Raw genomic sequence first — 26,032 nt, 5'->3', positions numbered from 1 at the left:
ATTTATTTATTTATTTATTTATTTATTTATTTATTTATTTATTTATTTATTTATTTATTTATTTATTTTATGTTTGTTTTGTTAACTGGTGGGAATATTAAAGATTTGTTGGTCCCTCGATGTGAAATCGTGAATGTTTGAATATATAAGTCTGTAAAACGTAGCCGTGGGTAAGCTAGTTATTGTAATCGCTGCATATACAGTATGCACAAAAACGAAACACGCGAACGAGGCTGTGATAATTCGCAACTGAATAGACAGCTTTTGAATGATCATTTCAATTTGCCGGCCACAGAACGTATAGATGGGAGAGAGGGAATCCGTAAAATATACGCTTAACAACGTATTGTCTCGCATTGTCCGGCCTCCGAAGATTTATGTGTAATTTTTTACGATGTTTTCCTCACCTTGGCCCGAGTGTATTGTCCGTTGGAATGTGAGTGTCTTTTTTCGAGCCGTGCTCGCGTTCTTTCTGGTACTATATAACGGTACCGCCGGGCCGTTACCTGTGCCGATCTTAGCTGAGTCCGGAAAGACGTCGCACTGTGGGCTGCTGCGCAGATGTTTGACGTGTGTACCAGGTTGCGTATCGGAACTTTAGCCAGTGTCAATAACGCCACTGTCGGGTATTTAAAGACTCGGGACGTACTGGAACGCATGTGTATCACTGTCAAGGAAAACTCGTCAAGGGCAGCGAAGTTTTCGCATCTTCCAGCTAAGTGAACATTTATTGTAGAATAGGCTGGATTCAATGTGTTTGTTGAACTGTGTGTTGTAAACTAACGATGGAACATAGACATTCTCACCTTTTTCACGTATATCGCGTAATTCTGCTTCTCCCTGTGATGTTATATGGAGTCACTGGCTCCCGATTTCCCAGCAACATCAATATAGGTAATATTTATATATATATTGTTTCTTATGTTAAGTTAAATAATCGCTGTAATTTTTTTGTGTGCGTGTGTTATTAGTTTTGTTAAGAAGTTTACGGAATGTTCCCCGTCTGTTTTCAAGTCTCAAGTCTGTCTTACTCTCGGACTTGTTTTCCGCGCTCTATACACATTGCAGTATGTGCGATGACACTGAACAACTGTGCTTAAATATGCAGGTTTCCTATCCATGTACGGCGTTTTTCTCTGTCTGCGCAGAGTTGAATAACCGACGAAACTGAGTCGCCTGTTTTCGTAAATCTGTCGTTTTATAGTTAATCTCAGCCGGCCTGTCACCTAGTTTTATTGCGTTCGCCTTTAACACTTCAAGACAGTATTCGGTCTGTCGTGTTTTGTCATAACATCGTACATCCTTATATGGATGTTATAATAGCTTAGCAATGTGACGTTGAGATATTACTATTGTTTCAATTAACAATTTCTCATTTTTTATTTGCCAAACTTCTGGATGGTGTGAGGCGTGACCCAATTAATTACTCTGACGCTGTTCATTTATTAACAATATCTGTACATACATTTTAAGATCTCTCATTTGTCGCTTCATTTGATACAAATTTACCCCCTTCTTGAGACTTTTCATTAGTTTGCTTTACCTTACAAACGTATATTTAAGGGTGGAAACTGTCGCCGTCCATGTGGCTCTAATTGTTTTATATTTCGCCAACCCCTTTGTAGATCATCGCATATTCGGTCGAGCAAATCCAATTCATTTTGATCATACTTGAGAGGGTTCACGTAATATTAATTTAAACGAAGTGGCATTACCAGACCAGTCACCACTATATATATGCATTCGGGCATTCACATACGCAACAAGTATATGGTTAAATAACACAGGCGTGTATAGACAATCCACACATACAAAACAGATTTAATTCCCACCTATTGAAATGTTTTTCTTTTTAGCGTTGGAATTGCGATGGGTGAGTTATTGTAGATAGCCCACGGTGTCGAACAGATCGGTATTATTCATAAGTTATTACGGGAGTTATTGTGGCGCAGCCAAGTTAGTTTTAATTCCCTACAAAAGAATTACTCTCGGTCACAACGGGGTTTATGAAGTGCGCAAAACATGTCCGTGCGTACTCGTATTAAAATGAAATACATGATTTTCTTTCATTTTTAGCACCGATGGTTTTATCAATTAAAAAAATAATCCAGTGCTTTTGATGAGTAGTACAATCATTTGATAGAATAGGATTATTGTTTTGCAAGCTGGTCGCTGCTATTATTATAATTAGAATAAAACCCAAGACATATACACGTGTCGATAATGCACGGGGAGCGACTCTGTACGCACAGCCTCTGCTGCCTAACACTATCCACAGCCAATGCGACATGGGTTAAACGTCACGTGAATTGTGTGAAAACAAGCAGCGGGGTGGAAATAATTGAAAATAGACGTGTAGTTACATCTAGTCATGGTAATTTCAAATCTGAAGGTCGACGTGTCTATGGGAAAATATACCAGACGATAAAACGTGATGTTTCTTGCCAAATTGGACAAGTGTATAATTTAAACAATTGAAAGAACTAGTGAGCAGTTCAATTTGACAATTTCGGTTTTATTAAATAGTAGTGTGTTTATATAAATACATTTTGGCGCCATTCTTTTATAATATTAAAGTCGAGTCGTATATGGCCAGGCACGTATATAAACCCCGTAACTGCATTCTGGTCCTGTGCCATGCGACACACGCTACATTAATGGCGTCCTATCGGCGCAACGGCATGTACACGAACGATCATTTTTTTAAGTATTGCAACGACACAAAAACTGCTGCTAATGACGGCAGACACAAAAATGGGCTACTAGTAATTTCTCTTCTCAATCGATGCGTGGCTATTACCTGTCTGATTTTGAAAATAAAAGTTCTCTCAGTACATACATCAAACCATAGCACGAAAGAAAATATAATTATAGGTTAATGCTTCTTCTAGTTCAAGGGGCAACGATGGTATTTGAATGTGATTACTTGTTATTTACGCGATTTGACTCGCCTGGTGCGCTGAGAGACCGTGTCTTGTTTTCACAGCAGTGTGCATGTTACATGAGTAAACACAATTGTAGGACTGTGGATTGCAAGGAAGATAAAACACGCCCCCAGTGGGAGAACGAGCTTGCAATTACGTGTGCAATCATTACAAGCATTGAATAATTTCTAATATTCATATTTTCGCTTTTCAAAATTCCGGGTTATTGTGAATATGAAATCATGATTTGTAGTATTAGGTGTATTTCGGAGGACACCATACCGCGTGTAATAATTTGTTGGCATGTTATTCGAGCGCGCTGCACCGTGACGACGACTACTGCGTTTTAAAACCAGCCAATTTGATCTCTGTATCGCGTGGAAACCATTCTGTTGAGGTTGTAATCACCAACACATGTTAAAACACCAGTCAAATTGTGTCACAGTCTTTGCTTACATGTTGTTGTTTTTTAAATTTGATCAAGATTTATTATATCTTTGTTCAATAATTAACAGAAAAACAATAATTAAGAAAAATATTAGTACATAAAAATATGTATAATGGTTGATAAGTGAATATAAATTGCAATCTCACCGCTGTTACCAATAAAACCATAGCGATTGGACAAGTCATGGTACTGCAGTGTTTGCATTTTTGTATTTTCTCGCAATTAAAATCAGTTTCATTTATCATTTATCTTGCTACACGAACTCGCATGCATTTTTCAGAAGGTAGGGCGATTTATTAAGCAATACAAATTCATCCTTCCATTAATCGTTTATACTTATCAAATATGTTTGTTATTTTGTCCAGTATAAATTATATTACCTATGCAGTACATGTATCGTGATTATTAATTTAGAAATATCTCCCAAAACTGAAGTACTCTTTTTGCGAGATAATACTTATGTCGCCCAAATCTTCGACTGAATTCTGGGTAATAGTAAAATTAAATCTCTGATGTCGATGCACGTTTAGACCCAAATCAGCATTCATAACGTGTATGTCTGAAACATCATATAAGCCATGGTAAACCACCGCTACCATCAACGTATGTTGGTAAGCAACATCGATAGTGCTGATGGTCACGTGCTATCGTTTATCACATGATACAATACCGATGAACGTGATATTAACCATTTGCAACTATCCTTGCATTAAGCAGTTTTAGTACAAAGTAATACTGTCTTGATTTGGTATATACACCCTCTATATAGACTGTAAACGATCTGATTTCTCAGGGGTATCTCAGAATTACCATCGCCTAATTTAACGAATGTTTTCATTAAAACAGCCTATTGTCGCTTGAGTAAAATAAACAACAGGAGTATTGATATTTCTCGCTATCGCACCAGACCCGCGGGACTATATAACGCTCGAGTTACTCCGCGTTACTGTTAGTCAGTGCTTGTGTAAACGGTCGTTGTACATCATATACGCTATCACAAAAATAGTCATTATTGTCTGAAATCTTTACACAACTTACATAACAAAACTTAAAATGATAAAAATGTGATTATCACCACCAATACGATGACAATATAGTTTGCCTCCAAGTTCGCTCGAGCAAGATATATCGACATATTTTACCCAAAAAAGAATAGTCATGATAATGACCGAAAAAAATGATGGAGTAGATATCACATGGTATTTTATTCGCCTCAGTGATGTATAGACTATATTAGCAAGCATCGAGAAAGCGAAAATGCGTTGTTGCCATTCAACATGTAAATGCAATTATCGCCACTGCCTCGGGAAATGTCAAACATGTGACGCCTGCACGCACACGTGACGTCATATCACACTCAGAAAACTGCGAACGTCTTAGTGCTGATACGTAAAGGGCAGATAATGGTTTAGGTAACAGTATAGTTTTTTTTCAAAGTCTACAAAACAGCTATAAAAGAAAGAAAGAAAAAAACATTTTGAAAGTATTGCATTATGATTTTCGCACACTAATTAGGGCTTGAGATGGTCATACTGTTCCGTTGCTGCCTGTAACTACAACCTTAGACCTAAAACCCCCATCGTGATATGTAATTATGCTATATCTGTTTGTATTAATATCATATAACAGCAACTGTATCAACAACTGCTATAATGTTAAACTGTCCAATAGAAAGCTAATGAGAGTATGATTGAGAGAGATGAAAACTTGAAATTCTCCTCGATAGTTAATGTCTCAGAAAATAGCTAGAATGTGCGGTACCATGTACAAGACTAATTGATGGTGACACGATATCAACAATTGAATTATTCATATTCGCGATTCGGATGTTACCGGGCTGTTGTTACATGTATACAACAAATATAACGATGTTTTTTGTATATGTTTGTGGGGTTGGTTAAACGAAGTATACAACCTCAGGTGATATCCGGTGAATTGTGGGTAGACTGTTTAGCAAGTGTGCCATGGCTACGTATACAATCCAAAGTTTACAAGATGTCGTTAAAATGGATCTATTCCTTCTGCCTACCATTGTTCTCGTTATCATTGTCCTAAGTTAAACGCCATTATCACTCAGCGGTCCATTAACGTTTCCCGTTCATCAAACGTATCTAATGTTTTTTTTTAATTAATATAAATCCATGTTTTCAGGATATTGAACAAATAAAAATAACGTTATATGTATACGGTGACGTAAAATGTTCTATATCCTATCAACTTAGTGACCTTGTCAATCACCCAAAATACCTTGTTTCGTTTAAATCGTTAATTAAGGTTTTTGCAAAAACATGACCTTTTCATCACGGATTATATGGAATAGTTTTTTTTCTAAATTGACGGGGAAAGGAAATTTCGATTAACAAAGATTTATTTTCGATGTCGTCATTAAAGATAAGTATAAAGCATTACGCCATAGGGTAGATATAATTAGATTTACTGCAATTTTGAATTCGCGATATAGGGTATAGATTTACCACGTGAATTTGGATCTCTAAATAGTAAGTGTTAACAACATCACTTGTTGCCATGGTTATATCAAATACCCGGTGTAGGCCGCAGTTGATTCCCGTTAATTCGCGATAATGCGGTGTATACGCTCATAGTGTACATAAACGTCTCGCCAAATATTGAATACTAGAACATCATTCCAACCGTAAGAATGAGAGTGGAGACACGGCCGAATAGACACGTGATTTATTATTGCCCACCGACTACAATAGGTTTTTAATAGGGCATGCAATGACATCGCCTCGTTACTTGTGGATGATAACCACTGACCGTTATGTTTTACGGGTTTGAAGGCCTCCTGCAAAGTGTACATTGTCCCACTGGGGAGTTGCCTGCCTTATGTCACAGTGCCGTGGTAACAACCGTTACCGGGGTCAGCAATTCGATGTAGTAGATACGGATCGGCCCATCTTACGCGATTACGTCAACATTTATAAATAAATGTCGGTCAGCGGGCAGATGATTCCCGTGATACATTATCTAGCGTGACAAAATCGGTGCGTGTCGATCACGCTCTCGGTCATCGCCACATACTGACACTTGTTAGTTTATTTACACAAAACTTCTCCGTCAATTAAAGCGTTCTGTTCCCTAGCATGTCTGTCGCCATGCCTACCGATACCGCGACATAACGGTCGACTACGTTTAATTGTAAAAAGTTTTCCTCTGTCTGTCAAATGGCTAGGTAATTCTTGGATATCTCTATTTTGAACACGAGGTCATCGTGTAAAATGTCGCGTGCACCACGTTTAAACCCCAAGCCGAGGGCCAAATACCGGCATGCACCATGGTAGAGCGAGTAGATATTTGTACAAATTACCGATGCTCCATTAAAACAGAACCCCGTTAACTTTCACGAGCGATACCTACCCCCAGTAGTGAATATATGTCCTTGTCATTGTTACCTCTGCACACCTTGTGTATTTTAGTTATTTCTACACCAGCGTGTCTTGTTTTACGAGAACCTGGCAACACACGTACACTAATATTCGTCGCCATGTCGACGTCAGAAGACTATAGAATAACAAACACGGCATTTGAATGGGTTGTTGTAACCTCATATAGTGCAAGACACTGCCTGACCTGGGACGTAGTCCACCGTTAGAAACAAAAATCGACCATTTTTGTTCCATTCTAATGAAAATAGTATGCACTTTCAGTCTAATGCAAATAGATTATAAAATTGCCATCGGTGTTTACGTGATGTGAATGAAATATCAGAACCACCAGCGTACACATTATGTGAATATAAAATATTCCATTTAAAGAATCTATTATCAAAACTGTAAACAATTTCGTCCGCTAGTTTATATTTTCAAAAATGCCATTCAATTATGATTTAGCTTTATATATATGAGAGGGAACCTGAAGGACAATATTGATATTGTAAAAAAAAATATGTGAACGTAGAACAGACAAATTACTGATCATGTTCGGCGAGGAGTACATACTTCGGATACTTATCTACTTGTTGTCTGTGGTACATATGGTCAGACATTGCTCATAGATTTTACTGGAACATTGAGCTGTGAAATCTGAACAAGTTTATTATATGCGACCAACGTGAAGTTGTGAAATCGATGCTTTAATTTTCTTGATCCCTCGATCCTTGATCCCTTTCTTGATTTCTTGATCGCGGAGAATTCAAATTCAACATCCGGGTATTTATCCTCAACCGGATGTCGTTATTAGTTTGAACCAATGATATTGTCACACACTAGAACGGATCCACGATTTCAGGCTAGAGACGCATTTTATAATTACGTCATTGCCGAATTGCACTATGAATAACAAGGTATTAGTGGGAGGTCGCTCCCCCAAATTCACCCCTGGCACGGGCGTGTTGAGACTAGATCGGGAAAACATTCAATCATATTTGAACCGTGATCAGACCCAACCTTCGATAATAAAGACGATTGCTTGGTGTTTGTACTGCATATTAATCTCTGCTCGCACATACGAGATGTAATTCGACATTAACCTCGACTGTCACCTGAGCAGGGTACTCCCACATGAGATGTATTGCACGTGTCTTCCAAGTGATTGAAAACTCCTTATCCATTTTATTGAAAAATAAACAATTTAAACATGATCCCCAGCAGCCCGAGGGTTTCTTATTTAGACCAGCATAGTTCCAATAAAATCATTTCCGAGTACCTAGGGTGATACCAGCATGTTCTCAGGTAACCATGACAACATTCATCTGTCTGTGCATTCTTTTAAAACGTCCGAGATTACCTCTTCATCAGTACTGTGAATATGTCAGCTCGTATATGTGCGTTCACGGCTTAGCTTAAAATATCTTAGACCAAAAATGATTCGTTGTCATCTGCGCATGCGTCAAGTGGCCATGGCGTATCATTGTTTATAAACAAGCGTCTACCCTTGAGCCTTTGCGTTTTTAGCGTGTGTTGTTGTCGTCGCTTGGGACTCAATTCCCGCGCGTGCGCAGGTGACGACCTTCCCACTTTAAAGGGCGGTGCGGTGATTCGATTTGTTTCTATTTTTATTCAACCATCAACAACTCGATCTGAGCATGCGTGAACAAGATATTTCACAACCATCGGCTGGAACGTTCTTTTTTTTTCTTTGTTTATAGTAACCAAACAAAAATATTGTTTGGCCTTGAATAGCCGACCATGATCGATAACGCAGAATTCTTGCATGAAAACAATGGTGATTTGTGTTCAATTTTGGAAACAAAGTCGAGCTCGTATTCTGATTGGTTAATTCATTCAGACTAACAGAAAAGGGGATGAAATGCGGCCGGGTCACTGAGTAGGTTTGGCATGCGCCCGGTTTATGTAACACATACTATGTAATCCACAACAAATGCTGTATTTAAAGTTTGATTGCCACTTGCCTTGCTGGTAGGGACATACTAGTCCCGGCAGCACCCTTGCTATTATCCAGGCATATGACGAATACGATGACAGCAATATGTCTTATAGCGTATTTTGCCCTGTAATTGTTTCTATTATCACATCTCACTGTTTTTACGCACGTTGTGATTGGTTGAAACCGAGTCACATGACATTGAATATATATGGATGTTACATGGTATATTGCCCGCCAAGTGGATATTACATGGTATATTACTGAAACTGAAACTACTGCGCAATGATACTGCGCATAACAAATTGACTTACGCTGCATTGGCGCTTTCCAGGTCGTTGTTGTTTTGGGGTTTGCTTTCAAGGTTATGAAGGTACTGCATCCGAAATTGTGTCATAATTGATATTAAGTAATATACCCCGTTTTGATGTTTAGAATATTTTTATATGAATTCGACCCTGGCATCATCAATATTATGGTCATGACCACCATTACTTGGGCAGGCAACAAATCGTGATATTGCCCTCGCGAACACATATATTTAAATATTATACTTAAATTGTTGCTATGTTCAATTGTTTTTTTAACTTCCTTGCTTAGGGGATGAAATTATCGAGGAACCGGTAGTTGACAGTGGATTGGTCACTTCAGAAAGTACCAGACAGGAATACGTAACCTTTTGGAGGTCCTGCGTAAGGATTTCTGCAAACAAATTAATGCATGCAGAATACAGAAAATGCAATGACAACCATTATGATTTTGTCGGTTATTCATTAATAAATCATTTTTTTGCCACATAACCGCATCTCTTCGCTACGATATGCGTTGGACATCCATCAAATTACAATCACTTAATTATCATCAAGCGTTCCCACAATGCATCAAATACAAATGTTCTTCAACCCATTTCATTGAATCAAATGTAAAACATATATATAACAAGAAATAAATATGCATGTTTAATAAAATTGCGAAACTTCATTAGGAGGTGTGTTGGGTAGCTCGTGTCGTATCTCTGATCACGTGACTTCTGTCTTTATTGTTATTTAACAGTCTTGTCGAATACGTCGAATGCAATTAGCAATGGAATTGATGGCTACAAGGAATGTCAGACATATTATCCAGTTGACCTGTGTCCCGCAGTAGAGGGAACTAATTAAATGTACCATTCCAATATAAATATATTGACAACTCGCTGTGTAAAATAATGTAAATATTATCAATATGGCGAGTGGGTGTCACTAATTAAAAACAAATATGTCAAACTATCATGATGTCATGTGATATCCGGGTACTTTTACTTTCGGTGCAATAATGAAACAACAACGCTGTCGACTCGCTGCCAATAATAATCAGATTATACTACGCTAGTCATATACAGAAAACAGACCGAATTTCATGTTCAGCATTTATTATCTATCAGTTTTGTTAAAATTGTAATGAGATTGGATATAAAATCCGATGTTTCCTTTCACATACTTGTTATCACATGACAGAAGATCCATTGAATATTTCAAAATCTACTAAGAAAAGAATAACAAATTATAGCGTAAACGATGACTTAGTAATTTGAGAACACAATGATAAATTTGGTGCGCTCGAAAATAATACGTAACTTGCTATGTGTTTGTCAGGTTCTGAATATGACCCATCAACCTCACCGCAAAACTATAAGTCTTGCGTTCCGTATTTTCAATATCAATATGATATCACTGATAGTGTAGACAACAGTTCGCTTCAGTGTGTGCGCGCATATTGTCACAGCAAACATCTGGTCCCAGCTTTCTACAATTTCAATTATACCAAGATATATGCGTCGCATGTGACTATTTAATCACACAGAATAGTGACAATCGAATGTGCAGTTGCAAAAAACAAAGAATAGCATTACGATGATAATTTAGGTGGTGCCGTGGTGCCGTCATGTGGTGTTTTTTGGTCCGAGTGTTGTGTATCTATGGTTTGAAGGTCAATGTCAACGAAACGTCAATCAAAGCAGAACTCAAACTCAAACATGGCCCACATAAAATACGGTACTAACACTATTATACGAATGTAATTGTTAACGTCTCAGTAACATTAGGAGAATACAGTATAGTTAAATAACTAATGATAAATTATCAAAAATCAATTACAAAAAAAATATCATTATAGAACACTCGTGAATATAGAAAAAGCGTTTACTGACACAGAATATCCATTTTTCTTTTTCTGCATAATTAGAATGGGGTGAATGTTAACTGGAAGCTGACCTCAGCACGGAGTATAATTGCTGTTTGAATCTAAAGCAGACATGATTTGACGAATTCGTATCCTATATTTTGTTAATCTCGTGGGTCTTATGTAGTTTTCCGGATGCATTTAATCTGATTAATTATTCACGATGAATTTCAATCTGCTTTTCCAAGAATTATTAAATAGATTTCCACTGGGAATTGTTTATTCCCGTGTAATTGGTTATACGATTTCAACGTATCACACTGCTCATCACACACGTTTTCGCATTTACACATTTAGCAAGAATTACAGGTTTTTTTAAAACACCAACCGGCGCCACTTCAAACTGCGTTAGTTGCCAAAAAGGTCGATAGTTCCGCGTTTCGATACGCGCCCACTCCATGCAACTAATTTTACTTGCAAATTTCAAGTTATTTTATCGTCAATTGAAATTTCCATTAAACACAACATCAATGCAACATCATTAACAAGCCACCTCGTCGACGTATTTATCGATGAAGCGTAAATTATGGAATAGCTGGAATTTGCGTTACATACGATACGTCAATCATCATACCCAGAGCTTAGAAAGAAAGATACACTACTGCTTTTGCGACATACGTGTACATTAACGAAATTGCCACAGTAACAAATCGGATGATGTCTAAAATAAATGTTTACGGTTCTTGACTCAATTCAATTGACTTTATACAACGCATTGAATAGGTACCGACCAATGGAAGTTTTCTTAATCTGAATCAATGGGTTTTTGTGTCCATGGCATGACAAGTGTCTTTCGAGAAAAGATAATTTACTATTTGCAATACATAACATCTATCAGAAAAACCTTGTAACTGATTACTTAAACAATGTATACTCGTGTGAATGAATGATTTTCTGTTAATGATTAACATTTTGTTGTCGCATATATATATGATTACGTAAATGAAATAAAAAACAAAAAGCTAACTTCGATCGGTTGTAGACAATTAAGTCAATTATTTAAAAATAACAACAAATTAAATAAGATAACAATTTAAAAGTAACTTGCATGAATATCATTTTCGTCAACATGTTGCATTTGTTAATGGTTTCTCTTGGGCGATGTTATCCTAATTCTGCGCCTTTCTACAAAATAAAATGGAATTCGTTCCATAGACATATGCTTCAAGTGCACACATTAGTGTGTATACGAATGATATTATGTCGAGGTCACATTCTGTCCCACGTCACGCTGTAGAACTACGTGCAGCACGCAATTCTACATTAGCCACTCCCACGGGACATCCTTATCGGCATGTATCCCCATTTAGCAGTTATTGATGCTTGTCATCCGTAAAGTGAAAAGTAACAAAATCAGTTGTCGTCTGCCAAAGCAAATCAGTTGCCGTCCATATTCGATCAGCAATTTACTATTCATGAACAATATTTGATGTTTTCGTTATTTTTGTGAATGTGGTCTTTGTGGACCATTCGTTGTTCTGTGAATATGCAATCTATATGCAATAATAGGAGAGTTAGAGAGATTTAGATGATTGTACCACGTGGATTGATCCGTTACTGGATAATGACGATTTAGAGAGATTTAGATGATTGTACCACGTGGATTGATCCGTTACTGGATAATGACGATTTAGAGAGATTTAGATGATTGTACAACGTGGATTGATCCGTTACTGGATAATGACGAGTTAGAGAGATTTAGATGATTGTACCACGTGGATTGATCCGTTACTGGATAATGACGATTTAGAGAGATTTAGATGATTGTACCACGTGGATTGATCCGTTACTGGATAATGACGAGTTAGAGAGATTTAGATGATTGTACCACGTGGATTGATCCGTTACTGGATAATGACGATTTAGAGAGATTTAGATGATTGTACCACGTGGATTGATCCGTTACTGGATAATGATGAGTTAGAGAGATTTAGATGATTGTACCACGTGGATTGATCCGTTACTGGATAATGACGAGTTAGAGAGATTTAGATGATTGTACCACGTGGATTGATCCGTTACTGGATAATGACGAGTTAGAGAGATTTAGATGATTGTACCACGTGGATTGATCCGTTACTGGATAATGACGAGTTAGAGAGATTTAGATGATTGTACCACGTGGATTGATCCGTTACTGGATAATGACGAGTTAGAGAGATTTAGATGATTGTACCACGTGGATTGATCCGTTACTGGATAATGACGAGTTAGAGAGATTTAGATGATTGTACCACGTGGATTGATCCGTTACTGGATAATGACGATTTAGAGAGATTTAGATGATTGTACCACGTGGATTGATCCGTTACTGGATAATGACGAGTTAGAGAGATTTAGATGATTGTACCACGTGGATTGATCCGTTACTGGATAATGACGAGTTAGAGAGATTTAGATGATTGTACCACGTGGATTGATTCGTTACTGGATAATGACGAGTTAGAGAGATTTAGATGATTGTACCACGTGGATTGATCCGTTACTGGATAATGACGATTTACCGTGAATAAATTGTCGTCAGCTTCTAAAATTATTTAAAAACAGCCGACTGTGGCATTCGTTTTCAATTATTCGCGATTTAGAATTTAAAAAACGACAACTTCACATGCATGAATTGTATAACTCTATGTTAACAGTTACTACGTTATGTCGGTTACATCATAGAGCTAAAAATATCTCTTTTTACATGTACTTCCATGGTCACATAACAGAAGTTGATGCCGTGAACCAGACTGTATGTCAACGTGTTAATTGTGCACGCACACCAGGACACACGCGTTAAGTGCTGTTGGGTTCACACTTGAATTTAATTACAACCAAAGACAAAATAGCGCGCTCATTAGTGTACGTTGCGAGTATGTAAACGTGTGTAATACAATAGCAAAATGACGTAGGAAATGTCTTTGTGTTCTGCTTTCTGTTTTGAAAATTTACAGTGTTCTAGTTTCACTGACATGCGCTTCATTATTATGACGCAGAAACAACAAAAGTGTAACACCTTTGGCGCGCGTGCATAACACTTGTTCCTACAGTCAACAAGTACAAATTTACCGTATTTCATATTTGCAATATGAAAACAAACAACAATTTAGCCATAATACATACCCAGATAAGAAAAATAAAATCAAGTGGCGCCAGGGGAAGTGAAATTGTCACAAAATGTAGCAAAACGTTTTCATAACAGATTATTTAGGAACGTCAATAAGAAAGTTTCTCCTATATTGCAATGTTCATAAGGACTTTCCTAGGAAGTTTGCTAATTTTCAAAATCTTGATTGCACCCAGCGCGTTCAAACTTTGTGTAATTAACAATGTATTTCACACACATTGTATACATTCCGCGGTGCCGATATCAGACACATGTCGCGATGATTGTCTGTGATCAAACTATTGAAACTTTACTATAAAATCTGGAACTCTTCTGATAAATTATTATTTAAATATGTTAAAACTGTTTGCTCCAACATTTCGATCGTATGAAATCTCTTTATCAATATACAACACTGCCACCACCACCACCACCACCACCACCACCAACCTTCGGATGACACTCGCCTACCTCAATTGACTTCAAAAAATACTCCCAAATGAGTTTGAACTTCTAAATAGCAGGCTTTTTAAATAAAATTATAGCTGAATTGAGAAAGTTACGGTGATTGAATGGGTGTTTTATTTAATAAACATCGGGGTCACAAATCAATTCCCGCTCATAATCACGTTTTCATTGTAGCACATTACGCCGTGTGTTACATTGGATGTCATCTCTTGGGTGTTCACTTTCCAATATATGTAATTTCATTAACAATCGTAGTAATATTGTATTGTTCATCGCAAATATAAATTAGACATTTTACTTAATCTGTATACTTTACAACCACTTGCACCTCGTTATCTTCGTTTGTTTCGAAAATGAGTGGCATGTATATGTTATCAGGTTGTCTATTTTATTCTGACGCTGTTGTTGCTGTAGACGTTGAATTGGTACATGTTTGTTATTTTAGACGCGTATGTATTTATATTCTGTTGACAGTTTCGGGACTATCAATTGCATTCTTGGTGACCATACCACACCATTTACATGTACAGAAAACATTATTGAACGTATAACTTATAACGTATAACAGAGTGAAGTTGTAATGACAATCTAAGGATGACTCCTGGACACGTTTTGTTTTGACCGCCGTGTTGGTATAACAATCAGTCAAACTACGGTATTATGGTGATTCCGTATAACGCAATATTATACACTAAAATACAACCAGCATTTTCTAGAGAATCAGACTGGTAATCCTCAACGTTTTTAAAGTCAATATTGCCTTATATTGCCTGGGAGTACAATTTATTGCCAAATGAATAAATTAAACAATGATTCCAAAAACAAAGTGAAAGTGCACAAAAGTGCATATTCTAATCACATACACAATGTATCTATCAATATGCAAATTAAGTATATAATTTTGACAGCAAACGTCTCGACTGATTAGTATCAAATTTAGAACTGTTTTTCTCGATGTATATTGGGGGAATCAAATATCAAAATTGTCATCAGAGTCATCGTGTTTAATAGGGAGAATACAAGCAGATCACATAGATATAAGGAAAGAATTATTTTAAGAGGCTTGGTTAGTTAGTTACATGTTCATGTAATTTTATTTGAGATTCCCGTGATTTTGACTTTTAGAAAAGACTTTAATTTATATATACTATATCAAATATTAGGTGAGATGGAAAAGAGCATATTTTTATAAGCAAAACATAATAATACAGACTTGTTTTCATATGCATATATTAGACTAAGTGTGGCGTGTTCCGGTTCTACGATGTTTTCTATTTTACTAACTACTCCATTGAGACCACACACTTGCCCTGTCTTGGATTTGTGACTCACTAATTCAATATGCTAATTATGCTTCATATCCAGGTTGTTATTATCATTTCATGTATATCAGTATGTAGAGTGAGACTTTTGCCTACATGCTGACATATCGTGGTTTGTATATTGCCTTAGATTCTAGTAACATCAGATCAGCATGCTTAACCTTGTTTTTATTCATTTGATGAGACAGCTTGGCAGTTTGTTGTCTGTCGTCTACCACCATCGATATACTATACTATACTATAAGTCAGATTTATATCACTGTGTTATCGATTGACATCACTGTGGTGCTGAACTTATTTATTGTTGTACTTTTGATGTGGAATATCTATCCCACTTGAATTTGTCAACATGCATGGTTGTCTGTCCAAGTCAATTATTTAATCTCTTACAAATTCCATTAATATACCATCCCGATTTCCTCTGTTCTGTGATTTCCTCTGTATGATATCCGCTATACGCTAAACAGAATATGCTATAGCAGCCAGATATCCATCCCCGTCAAACATATGCTCAGTCGATAATTGATGGAGGGCGATATAGCCATCTCCTTACATCTGCTCCATTCATTTCTGACAGAATGTACAATGGCTTCAATGTGTTTGCCGTAAACGCCAGAGCTTGTTTAGTCAATCAGACGAGCTGGTGCCAGCGTCTTCTTTTAAAACGATTGGTTGAAGTCCCGCGAGACTACATTGTAAGCAACAATTCAAAAGGGAATTACTAGGAAAATTGTCCCCATATATGGTAGGCTCCATATTTCACATACTGAGGCCTATATGTTTAATTACGTATATTTTCCACGACTATTTCGCGTTCAGTGTGTTGCAAGGTCTCATTTTAAGGCAAAGGTATAAAAGTACACATGTACATTTACATGTATGATAATTATCTATATGTAACAATATCGTCAAAAGTTACAGAATGTCATAATGTCTCTGCAGGTCTCTGCATCACATCTTATTAGAAATGACGAAATATGAAACTGTTGCGCACACATAGGGAGAACGTTGTTATCACCTTGCCTAGTTCTGTACTTCTTATAATAGTTTGATTGCCAAGACATATACTAATAAGGTTATTTCAAGGAAATATGCACAAGGACAGTTGAATAATAACAGTTGAGAGCATTGAATAATAACAGTAATGATGCAAACCGTTTTAGTCTCATTGATTATGTGTCAACATAAGATGCATTTTAACGCGATCACTTGAGACAAATACGTCCGCAAAACTTACTTGTGATTCATATTTCAAATACAATATTCAGCATTAAACTACCATGCACTAATGAACCTTCGGTCAGTGCACAACCCCTCAACATGCTCATCAACTGACTTTCCTCCAAAAACATTTTATACACGTACGGACAAGGTCACGATGTTCATGGAGCAAAATGTGAAATTCTTTGTGTCTCTGTCTGTCATCATTTTCGGAGTTTGTGCACAGTTAACTAGAGAATATCCATGATGCTCTTCTTCAATTTATATATTGTTATTTTCGGTATTACGAAGCCTACAATGGAAATGTTTATAACATATTCCCTCACTATTGAACGTGTGCAAAGCGGTGTTAGTTTTAGGGGTTGTGTGTGTAGCATGGAGCACCATGTGTGTAGCTCGCTGACTTGGCAGTGGATGACTTGTTTGTTTGTACATGGTATTATAATACTGGGCATTGTCTTCAAAGAATGGTATTTTAAGTTGGCCAATAAAACTTACAAAATCCAGGGTTCGTCTTAATAGTACACTTGTTCCGATCTATCGACGAGACAACGGGTACAAGTCGGCAACGTGCAAAGTCGGAATTAGTATGTTACACTAAGCTCTCTCGTTTCAGTGTGGGCAGTACATTACGTGACTCGAATGTTAATTCGAGCATTGTCTTCCTTTTGGGCAGTATTGGGATGTCATTTTTAATTCAAACATGCAGTAAAGTACAGTGAAAGTGCCTTATTTGTAATAACTGCAGTGTGCATATTTTAATCACGTGTTCTTTCTTAACCAATCGTCTTCCTTCTGTAACACTATACACTATTAAATACTAACATAACTTGGGTACGAATCATGATTTGAGATAGAAATCCCAGCCGCAGGATATCACCATCGTACTCATCTAGCTATGCTCACTCGCCTGTGGAAATATACTTATTCGTATGGTTACTCATAAATAAATAAATTTCCAATTGCGTACATCAGATCTGTCGAGCTGTACCGCTCAAATGCGTATCTTGGAGATACACTTAGACAAATCAAATCTTGGAACAACAGTATCAGGTTCGCTACTCGAAGAATATTTTGTAACTGATTCGAGGTTCCGCGGTTACCCACCAATGCTACATGACGCGGTATACTTCCGGTACAGAAAATATCTCGTTCTGCAATGTTCTAAACTTCGGGTACTTTTAAGGTAGACTGCTATTCACGAGTTTTTTTACATGTGCGCATATTTTAGCGCATATAGCAGTAACAAATGTTGTGTCAATTATTCACTTTAGTATTAGTCAACAGTATGTGAATTTTTGGGGTTCACTGTCAATCTGTTTTTTGAGAAAAACGGTAAAATAATACGATTACCTCGTTAAAAAACACTAAAAACCACTAAAAATATTGTCAATATTTTAATACTTGACATCAATAAGTAACTTGTAAGACATTATAAATCTTTTTTACCATATGTCACCAAGCAAAATCGAGATATCGAGATAGGTAACAAAGGTAAAATGCCCTAAAAAAAACATGCTATTTTCACTGTATTTTATTGATCGGTTTTCTCTAAACTTAGTACAATGACCCCATATTTTTATTTTATTTTCTTAATCCTTGTAACATATGTCGAACATATGAAAATGAAAAAAGACAATATTTGTACTTTTTTACTTTCTACCTCATGACCTGAAGAGTATTCAAAAATACTCATTTCAAGATGCATCTTTAAGGGCGTTGATTTATTGACGCTGCATTATATTCGATATTCGTACGGCTCATCCCTTGTAATTTCATTGTTCTCCAACATTAAAACACACACTGCGTGACTACCATGGCGCTTTAAACTCGAATAACTAAAGAAGTTTGTGGTGTAGGTACATCGGTGTATAAGTAGGTATCTATTAAATCTCGTTTATGTCAGTCACATCTTCCACGGACCGTGTTCTGTCCACGTACATGGTGAGACAAGAGTCAATCTGTCACGCTTACTTAAATGATGCGATACTAGTAATATGCTCTGACGTAAAATCGCGCTTGTTCGAAAATCCAATCAATTTATCTCTCACAACCGGCGACTTCATTTATTCTGTCAGATTAGTACAGCGCGGATTAGTGCGATGCATGAAGACTAGTTCATGACAAATATAACAGGGCGGAAATATTGATGAAAGGTCGAGAATTAAAAAATATCGATTTCATGATGCTTACCCTAGTTGTTACGTGATTTTGCAGCTTTGCATTCCGGGCAACGTTCCGTTGTAGATCTGTAGCCATTTCTAATTCCCCTGTGGCAAACCTGTAGGAATGTGTCAATTTCTAACTCTTCTGTGGTCCTGTAGAGAAATGTGGTAATTTCTGAGTTCCTTGTGACTACCCCGCGGAAATGTGTAGCCATTTCTAATTTCTCAGTGATTATCCTATAGGGATATGTGGCCACTTCACTGTGACTACTTGGTAAGAATGTATGACCATTTATAACTCTTCTGTGACTACTTTGTAGGAATGTATAGCCATTTATAACTACTTTGGGACTACGCCGTGGGAAGTGTGTAGCCATTTCTAACTCTTCTGTGACTGCCTTATAGTGATGTATAGCCATTTTTTAACCTGTAGTATATATTGTGGAGACACTCACCAAAGCTTTGGCAGCTCTCCGTGCCAATCGGTGCTACAGAAGGTCCGTGATTGACATAGGCTTGTACATGACTTAGACGAGACAATGGATTCTTGCATCACTCTTACCTTTTCACTAAGTGCCTAGTCGACGAATAGTTCGTGTTAGGGTTGACTTCCTAAGTATCTTACGTGTGTACTGTATAAATAATTGCTTGTCAATTCGTAATGGATTTCCAACTAGTATGCGTGATGAGCACATATGTATGGGCGTTTTACAGGTGATGATGAGATTTTCTGTTAATGGCAGTTCTAGTGAACCTGGTCATCTTTAATTGTCATACAATGTTTCAATTTGTTAGGGATTTTCAACATCTTTACATATTCTCCCACAATGCACCTCAATAAAAATACATGAACACCTTATGAATTGTCTTTCATTGCACAATCTATATACTAAGTTTGTACTTCTGTTGACTTCCAATAAATCGACACATTTTATTACACGTGTTTTACAGAGGAGTGTGTTGTTGGGTTGGGGAGTTCAATCTACCGAGTGTGTACGATTTTCAGGAAGTGTTCAATCTGCGGAGGCAGTGTTCAATCTACAGGAAGTGTTCAATCTGCAGAAGCAGTGTTCAATCTACAGAAAGTGTTCAATCTGCAGAGGCAGTGTTCAATCTACAGGAAGTGTTCAATCTGCAGAGGCAGTGTTCAATCTGCAGAGGCAGTTTTCAATCTACAGACAGTGTTCAGTCTACAAGCATTGTACGATTTGCACTTCAATTCACATAGAATTTGTATTTTACAGGTGTTCACACGTGACAGGGAACGTTCGATTTACAGAAAATGGCTGAATTGTGGAAAGTGTTCAATTAACATGGCGTGTTCTGTTCTTACAGAAGGTATTCTATTTACAGAAAGCGTTGTTTAACAGTTGTATAGACTGGGGAATTAGGCAGAATAACAATGAGTGCGACTGCCCTTATTATTGATATTACAAACCAAATAACCATATAATATTGACATTTGACTGACAACTTCGCCACAATAGAACCAAACGTTCACGGTTCTCTGTGCATGTAAAAACATACGTCCCTGTTTATGGTGCCTTTTTGCACTGCATTGAGTGCGAAATCGTTGATTGTCTCGCTGTCAGTCCAGTTTCCATGAGACGAGCGCCTACAATTAGGGCAATGATACAGCCAGTATGTTCGCCAGTCAATGGCAATTCTATTTATTTTATGAATAGCGATTTGTCGTGTTGTGTATTTATGGAACTTGAATGGGGAGTTAGTGCACATCACTGCTCCACTCGTGAATTTTGAATACGGTTTTTTTCTTGGTCACAGTCGAATTTCAAATTTGTATTCACGCAGCACCATCCGTTGTCGTATAAACATAGATACGAGTAACTAAAACATAAAACTTCCCAGCGTAGTTTCAAATTCTCTCTATTTTACTACTTCACCATGACGATATTACTGTTTGCAACCATTTGTCCATCAAAACGCTTGGATTGCAATGTCGACTGTGATTTTGTGGTTATTCGATTCAATGAGTCCGTTCGCCACGTTCTGCGTTATGCAATTGCTAACTACTGCATCATCGATATCTCATTTCACGGTTAACGAACAAATGCCTCGCAACCATCACTTCGAAACTTCAACGTTTTGTTCGATGGATCGGCGTTCCGATTGTTGTGATTGATTGAATGTTTTGTAACTATTCGTGTTTGAAAATTACCTTCCTTTTCTCTGGAATTGAATCACAAGGAGGTGTCTGTATCGGAGGCGCTGTTTTCAAATGGGCTATCCGCATTTTATGTCATCAGTTCATATTGCCATTAACAACACACAGTATGCCCACAGGGTGTGGCAATGTGTGACACAAGCAATAATGCGTGTCGTAGTCATAGAGTGTGTGTAATATATTCGCAATATAGCCATGCATGGATGCTCGCTATTGGAGCTAATCTTACTGAACTACGCATCCAATGTGTCTCAAATCATTTCACCGTGTTCTAAATAGCTAAACTGTTAATATATATTAAAATCACCGTTTATTGCACCTGGGGAACGAGACTTCAAAATGTTCCATAACCTGTTAGATCATACATAGTCAGTGGTGGTACATTTCATATTAGAGGTAACATTCCCATGCATGCGTACGTGTCATACAAGGTGTCATTTCCCAAGGCGACTTTTTGGTGGCAACAACGACTCCATTTCAAATGTCATGCATGTACATAACACACCTGAGAAATTCACGATGTACGTGTGAGTGTGTGTCACTCACCCAGTATAACGATTCCCCTATGTTCATAGAATGACAAGATTATTATTCAGAGCGAAAGCCGATTGAACTTTGCTGCAATTCAACATATTCGTGTGCATGTGATTGGTGAATTTCATTGACATTTTTTTTTAATAATGGAATTAAGAGATGCAGATGCAATGATTACATGGAAATACGTTTTGTTTTAATCGTTGTGTTATATCTGGTTGAAATAGCTATATAAAACGCTATATTTCCCGCGGAGGGATACTCCGCGTATTGCGTCTATCACTGTCGATGACACGCTCGTTACAAGAAATGCCATTATCTCGAACCTCCAGCGGGCGCTACATACAGGTGTAAAATCTGTTTAGGCTCGTTCACCGAAAATAAACGAATACGTGTATTAATCAACAGGTGTGGTCGACGCTTCCAAGCGTTAAAACACTGTACATTTAGCATGTATTTAGTTATGAGTGGTGTATGGCCGATTATGATTAGCTACACTTGACTGTAACAATAGGTAATGTTCCGTTCACTGCGAGATCGCACGCAATGCGTGAAAAATGCGGATTGAACGTCTGCCACAAAAATTGAACGATTTACTTTTTAACTTGAATTTCTCATTTTTATAGCTCAATGTCGAAATGCCGATCTTACAGAGAGAAACATGGCGCTGGGATACCCTTATTTTACCAAAATATCAATAACGCTGTTCAAATAACAAATATGATAAGTTATAATGAAACCTGGACAACCCATTTCAGCAATATATATGATAAAGATAAAAGAAAAATAGAAAACAAAATTCAACAAAACCAAAACATGATTATAATATATTTTCTAAATAAAAAAAATATAAAACATCAACTGCAGAAGATGATAATGAAATGTTAAAATAGTGGATAATTTCTGAAAAGCAATAACTTTTGATGAATGTACAGTTTTAGAAAACAAAGGTGTTGGAATTTTCATTTAAAAAACAACAGAAGATAAAATATTGGTAATTTGGGACGGCAGCCATCTTTGATTTCGTTCAAAACAGTACTACAGTGGTCTATTCCATTTAGTTGGTGTGCGAAAGTTCATTGCTGACCTCCCTAAAATTTGACTGGGTCACAGCTACAGGTAACCGTAAATCATTTGCGAAAGTTTTAAATCAGGGCTCAACCATTTGAAATCATGTGGGTGGCTGGAAGATTTGTCAAAACATTGCAAGCAAGACCCCAAGAAAAGAGAAATGCATGCAAAGTGTTGCAGGGAAAACATGTTGACAGACAAGCCCCCCCCCCCCATGATTTATTAGTGATATCGAAGAAAACTTTAACACCTATGAAAATGCTACACGTGATTTGGGGCCTAATCAATTTATTTACTAAAAGACAACATTTTAATTACAACAACAGATCGAATGATGAATATAATTACTTCCGGGATTTTTTCACCACGCATTGAACACGTCAAACATAGGATAAAAATGGGTTCAAAACTCATAAAATCATTTCTAAATTTATAATCACTTAACCAAAATTAGCCTTGCCCCGAATAATAATATGTTGATCTCAACTGTGTTTGTACATTCACATATTGGCTTAGAGTACAACAATGTTCATCAGCATAATATCTAATTTGTGATTTGTTGAGGGACTAAGTCACCGTAAACATGATTCAACTACGTCATATCCAGATGAATTAAATAAACCGTGTCTTAAATAGAACAGTTCTAAATGGCACGTAGACATGGCCAACTCGGCACGGTTGCCCACATACCGGTATGTGACGTGAATCTGCAAGTAATATCACGACTACCGGTACAGATACGACCGGGAGATACGACCATATTATCTGACGTGTTGCTTGTTTGAACAGAGTTGCTCATTTTAATACTATATTCTCCGATGATTTAAACATTTCCTGGTACATGTAATTGCACATCTCAGATAGCAATGAGGTTACGACTTCCGATGAATTGTTTAAGTTGTCAAATTCAGGCTATATAAATAAATATATATTATTGTGTCACCGGTTATAGCAGCGACATTGTGTTTGGTTTAAATATACATGCGCGATATGAGGATACATTTCTTTAAAAAAATCGGAATTACAGAAATTCCGCTTTGGCATCACATGTTACATTGAATATATCACTGTTCTAATATATATTGACCAGAAGGCGCAATGACATGAGGAAATGAACCGCTAACTGCTGGCCAAAAAACGAGTGTCGTGGCTCTCATGCTATCAACGCCTAGCCTAGTAACGTAAGGCGCTGAGCGCTACATTAATGTTACTCATGATATCTTCTTGTATCCTGTTTGACCTTTGACGCCTCCACCTGAGCAATAAAAACACAACAAATAATTGCGGGAGTGGTACATCGGATGTACGAGAACCTAAATTCCGTTCAGTTGCAACATTTCGTGCATAAGCGTTTAATTAATAAGACATCGTGACTGTTAACAATTGGTTTTATGTAAAAATAGCCATAAAATAAACAGATTCAGATAAAATTAGGCGGGATTGTGTACATGATGTAAATTTTGAATTTCGGAGCAGCATCTATTGCGCATGCGTTTAACGTCACGAGAACGTCAACATTACTTAAGGTACACAGGGCCGATGACCAAGCCCGTATTTTAGAAACCACGCCCATTTTTTGCAAAAACTCGCCCAAACTATAACTTGATGATCAATTAACTGTTCACTGAATCCAGTTATGGGTAACATAGACTCATTTTGTTGTTTAACGTCCACATTAATACATTTTGATTAATGGTTATAATCTTTCTTTTATACAATATTTCAGGCGTGATATATTGCAATAGGAATGCGACGCTAGTGAAACGATCTGTCAGTCAAGCATTGGAGTACATAAACAACGATACATCAATTATTCCGAATGTTCGGTTACTGGGAATACAGAAGTTTTTTGATTCATATCCACTTACAGCCCGTGCAGAAAGTGGTGAGTAAAACAAAGTAGTTACGGGGTTGACTGTGGTCACATGAGTAAACTATAATCCAGGCGGGGATAGGGAGTGCGTATTATCTGCATGGGATTAAATTGACGTATTAGCAAAGTAGTTCGCCAAGACATATTGTAACCCTGTCACCCCGGTAGAAATATTGGTTCACCCATAAAATAGCACATACATTAGATGGATATAAATAACGTCTAATTTACATAAATTAATATCATCGGTACTGAAGAATACTTTTGATGACATGTATATTAATATGCGCATTCATGATTTGATTGGATAATGTGACACGTAGATTTGAGTGCTGCTGGTGGGAAAAGCGTGGACTAATTCTACTACTTAATAATATTTTGTCTCTTTAGCTTGTGATTTAATTTCCGATGGAGTATCTGCTATTATAGTCAGCGATACTTGTAGAGCCAGTCTCGACGACATTTTTTATATTACTAATCAAATGGGCATTCCCACCATCATGGCGGATCATAATTTTATCGAAGATATCTCGACGCCGTTCACAATCAGCATGTTTCCAAGCAAACAAGTGTTCACAAAAGCACTCATGGATCTCCTGCTTTACTATAAATGGAAAGACTTTGTGATATTATATGATGATATTTTAGGTAAGTTTAATCACATGATGTCATTATGATAGTAAATGCACCTTTCCAATCCCCATCTCTATTGACGAAGCGCGTCGACGACGTAGATGGGCGAAATGCGTTCATGACGTCAATAAAAACAAATTCTGATATATTGCTATATTGGGTGTACAGGTAATTCTGAGCCGCACACGCACTGGATTTTCATTATTCTATCTAACAAATACCGACATGTTTACTGCCAAACAGTATTATTTCACAACAATGTATGCTCTCATTAATGTTTTATTGAGAAACCAAATCAAACAAAATGTATGTGCGCGCGTGTTCGCGTGCGTGTGCGCGAGCGTGTACACGTGTGCGTTCGTGTCCGTCTGACTGTGGTATACTAAGAACCGCTAGTCAGATTGTAATTAAACTTGGTACATTGGCTGTTCTGTGACATTGTGTAGATATGACTAGTTTCACGTTAACATAATGCGCATAATAATTACCTGTTTTGCATAATAATATCAGTATCTATCAGTATCTCAAGTGCTA

At 37.1% G+C, this 26,032-nt stretch overlaps 1 protein-coding gene across 3 annotated transcripts in view; it reads left to right on the top strand.

Moving 5' to 3' along the window:
- The first annotated feature begins 320 nt into the window (after window positions 1-320).
- The window catches only part of LOC100378462 (glutamate receptor ionotropic, kainate 3-like), a 47,483-nt gene continuing 21,771 nt past the window's right edge, over window positions 321-26,032 (top strand). For all 3 annotated transcript variants that reach the window (XM_085498065.1, XM_085498066.1, XM_085498064.1), the window contains exons 1-3: window positions 321-894; window positions 24,719-24,877; window positions 25,256-25,513. In XM_085498065.1, coding sequence (XP_085354191.1) covers window positions 786-894; window positions 24,719-24,877; window positions 25,256-25,513 — 526 coding nt within the window. In that variant the 5' untranslated portion in view covers window positions 321-785. The remainder of the gene's footprint in view (window positions 895-24,718; window positions 24,878-25,255; window positions 25,514-26,032) is intronic.

This window comes from Saccoglossus kowalevskii, chromosome 4, assembly GCF_978046115.1.
Source record: "Saccoglossus kowalevskii chromosome 4, keSacKowa6.1, whole genome shotgun sequence".
Classification (NCBI taxonomy): domain Eukaryota; kingdom Metazoa; phylum Hemichordata; class Enteropneusta; family Harrimaniidae; genus Saccoglossus; species Saccoglossus kowalevskii.
Note: the sequence above shows the minus strand (reverse complement) of the source record. Positions and strands in the feature narration are given on the sequence as shown.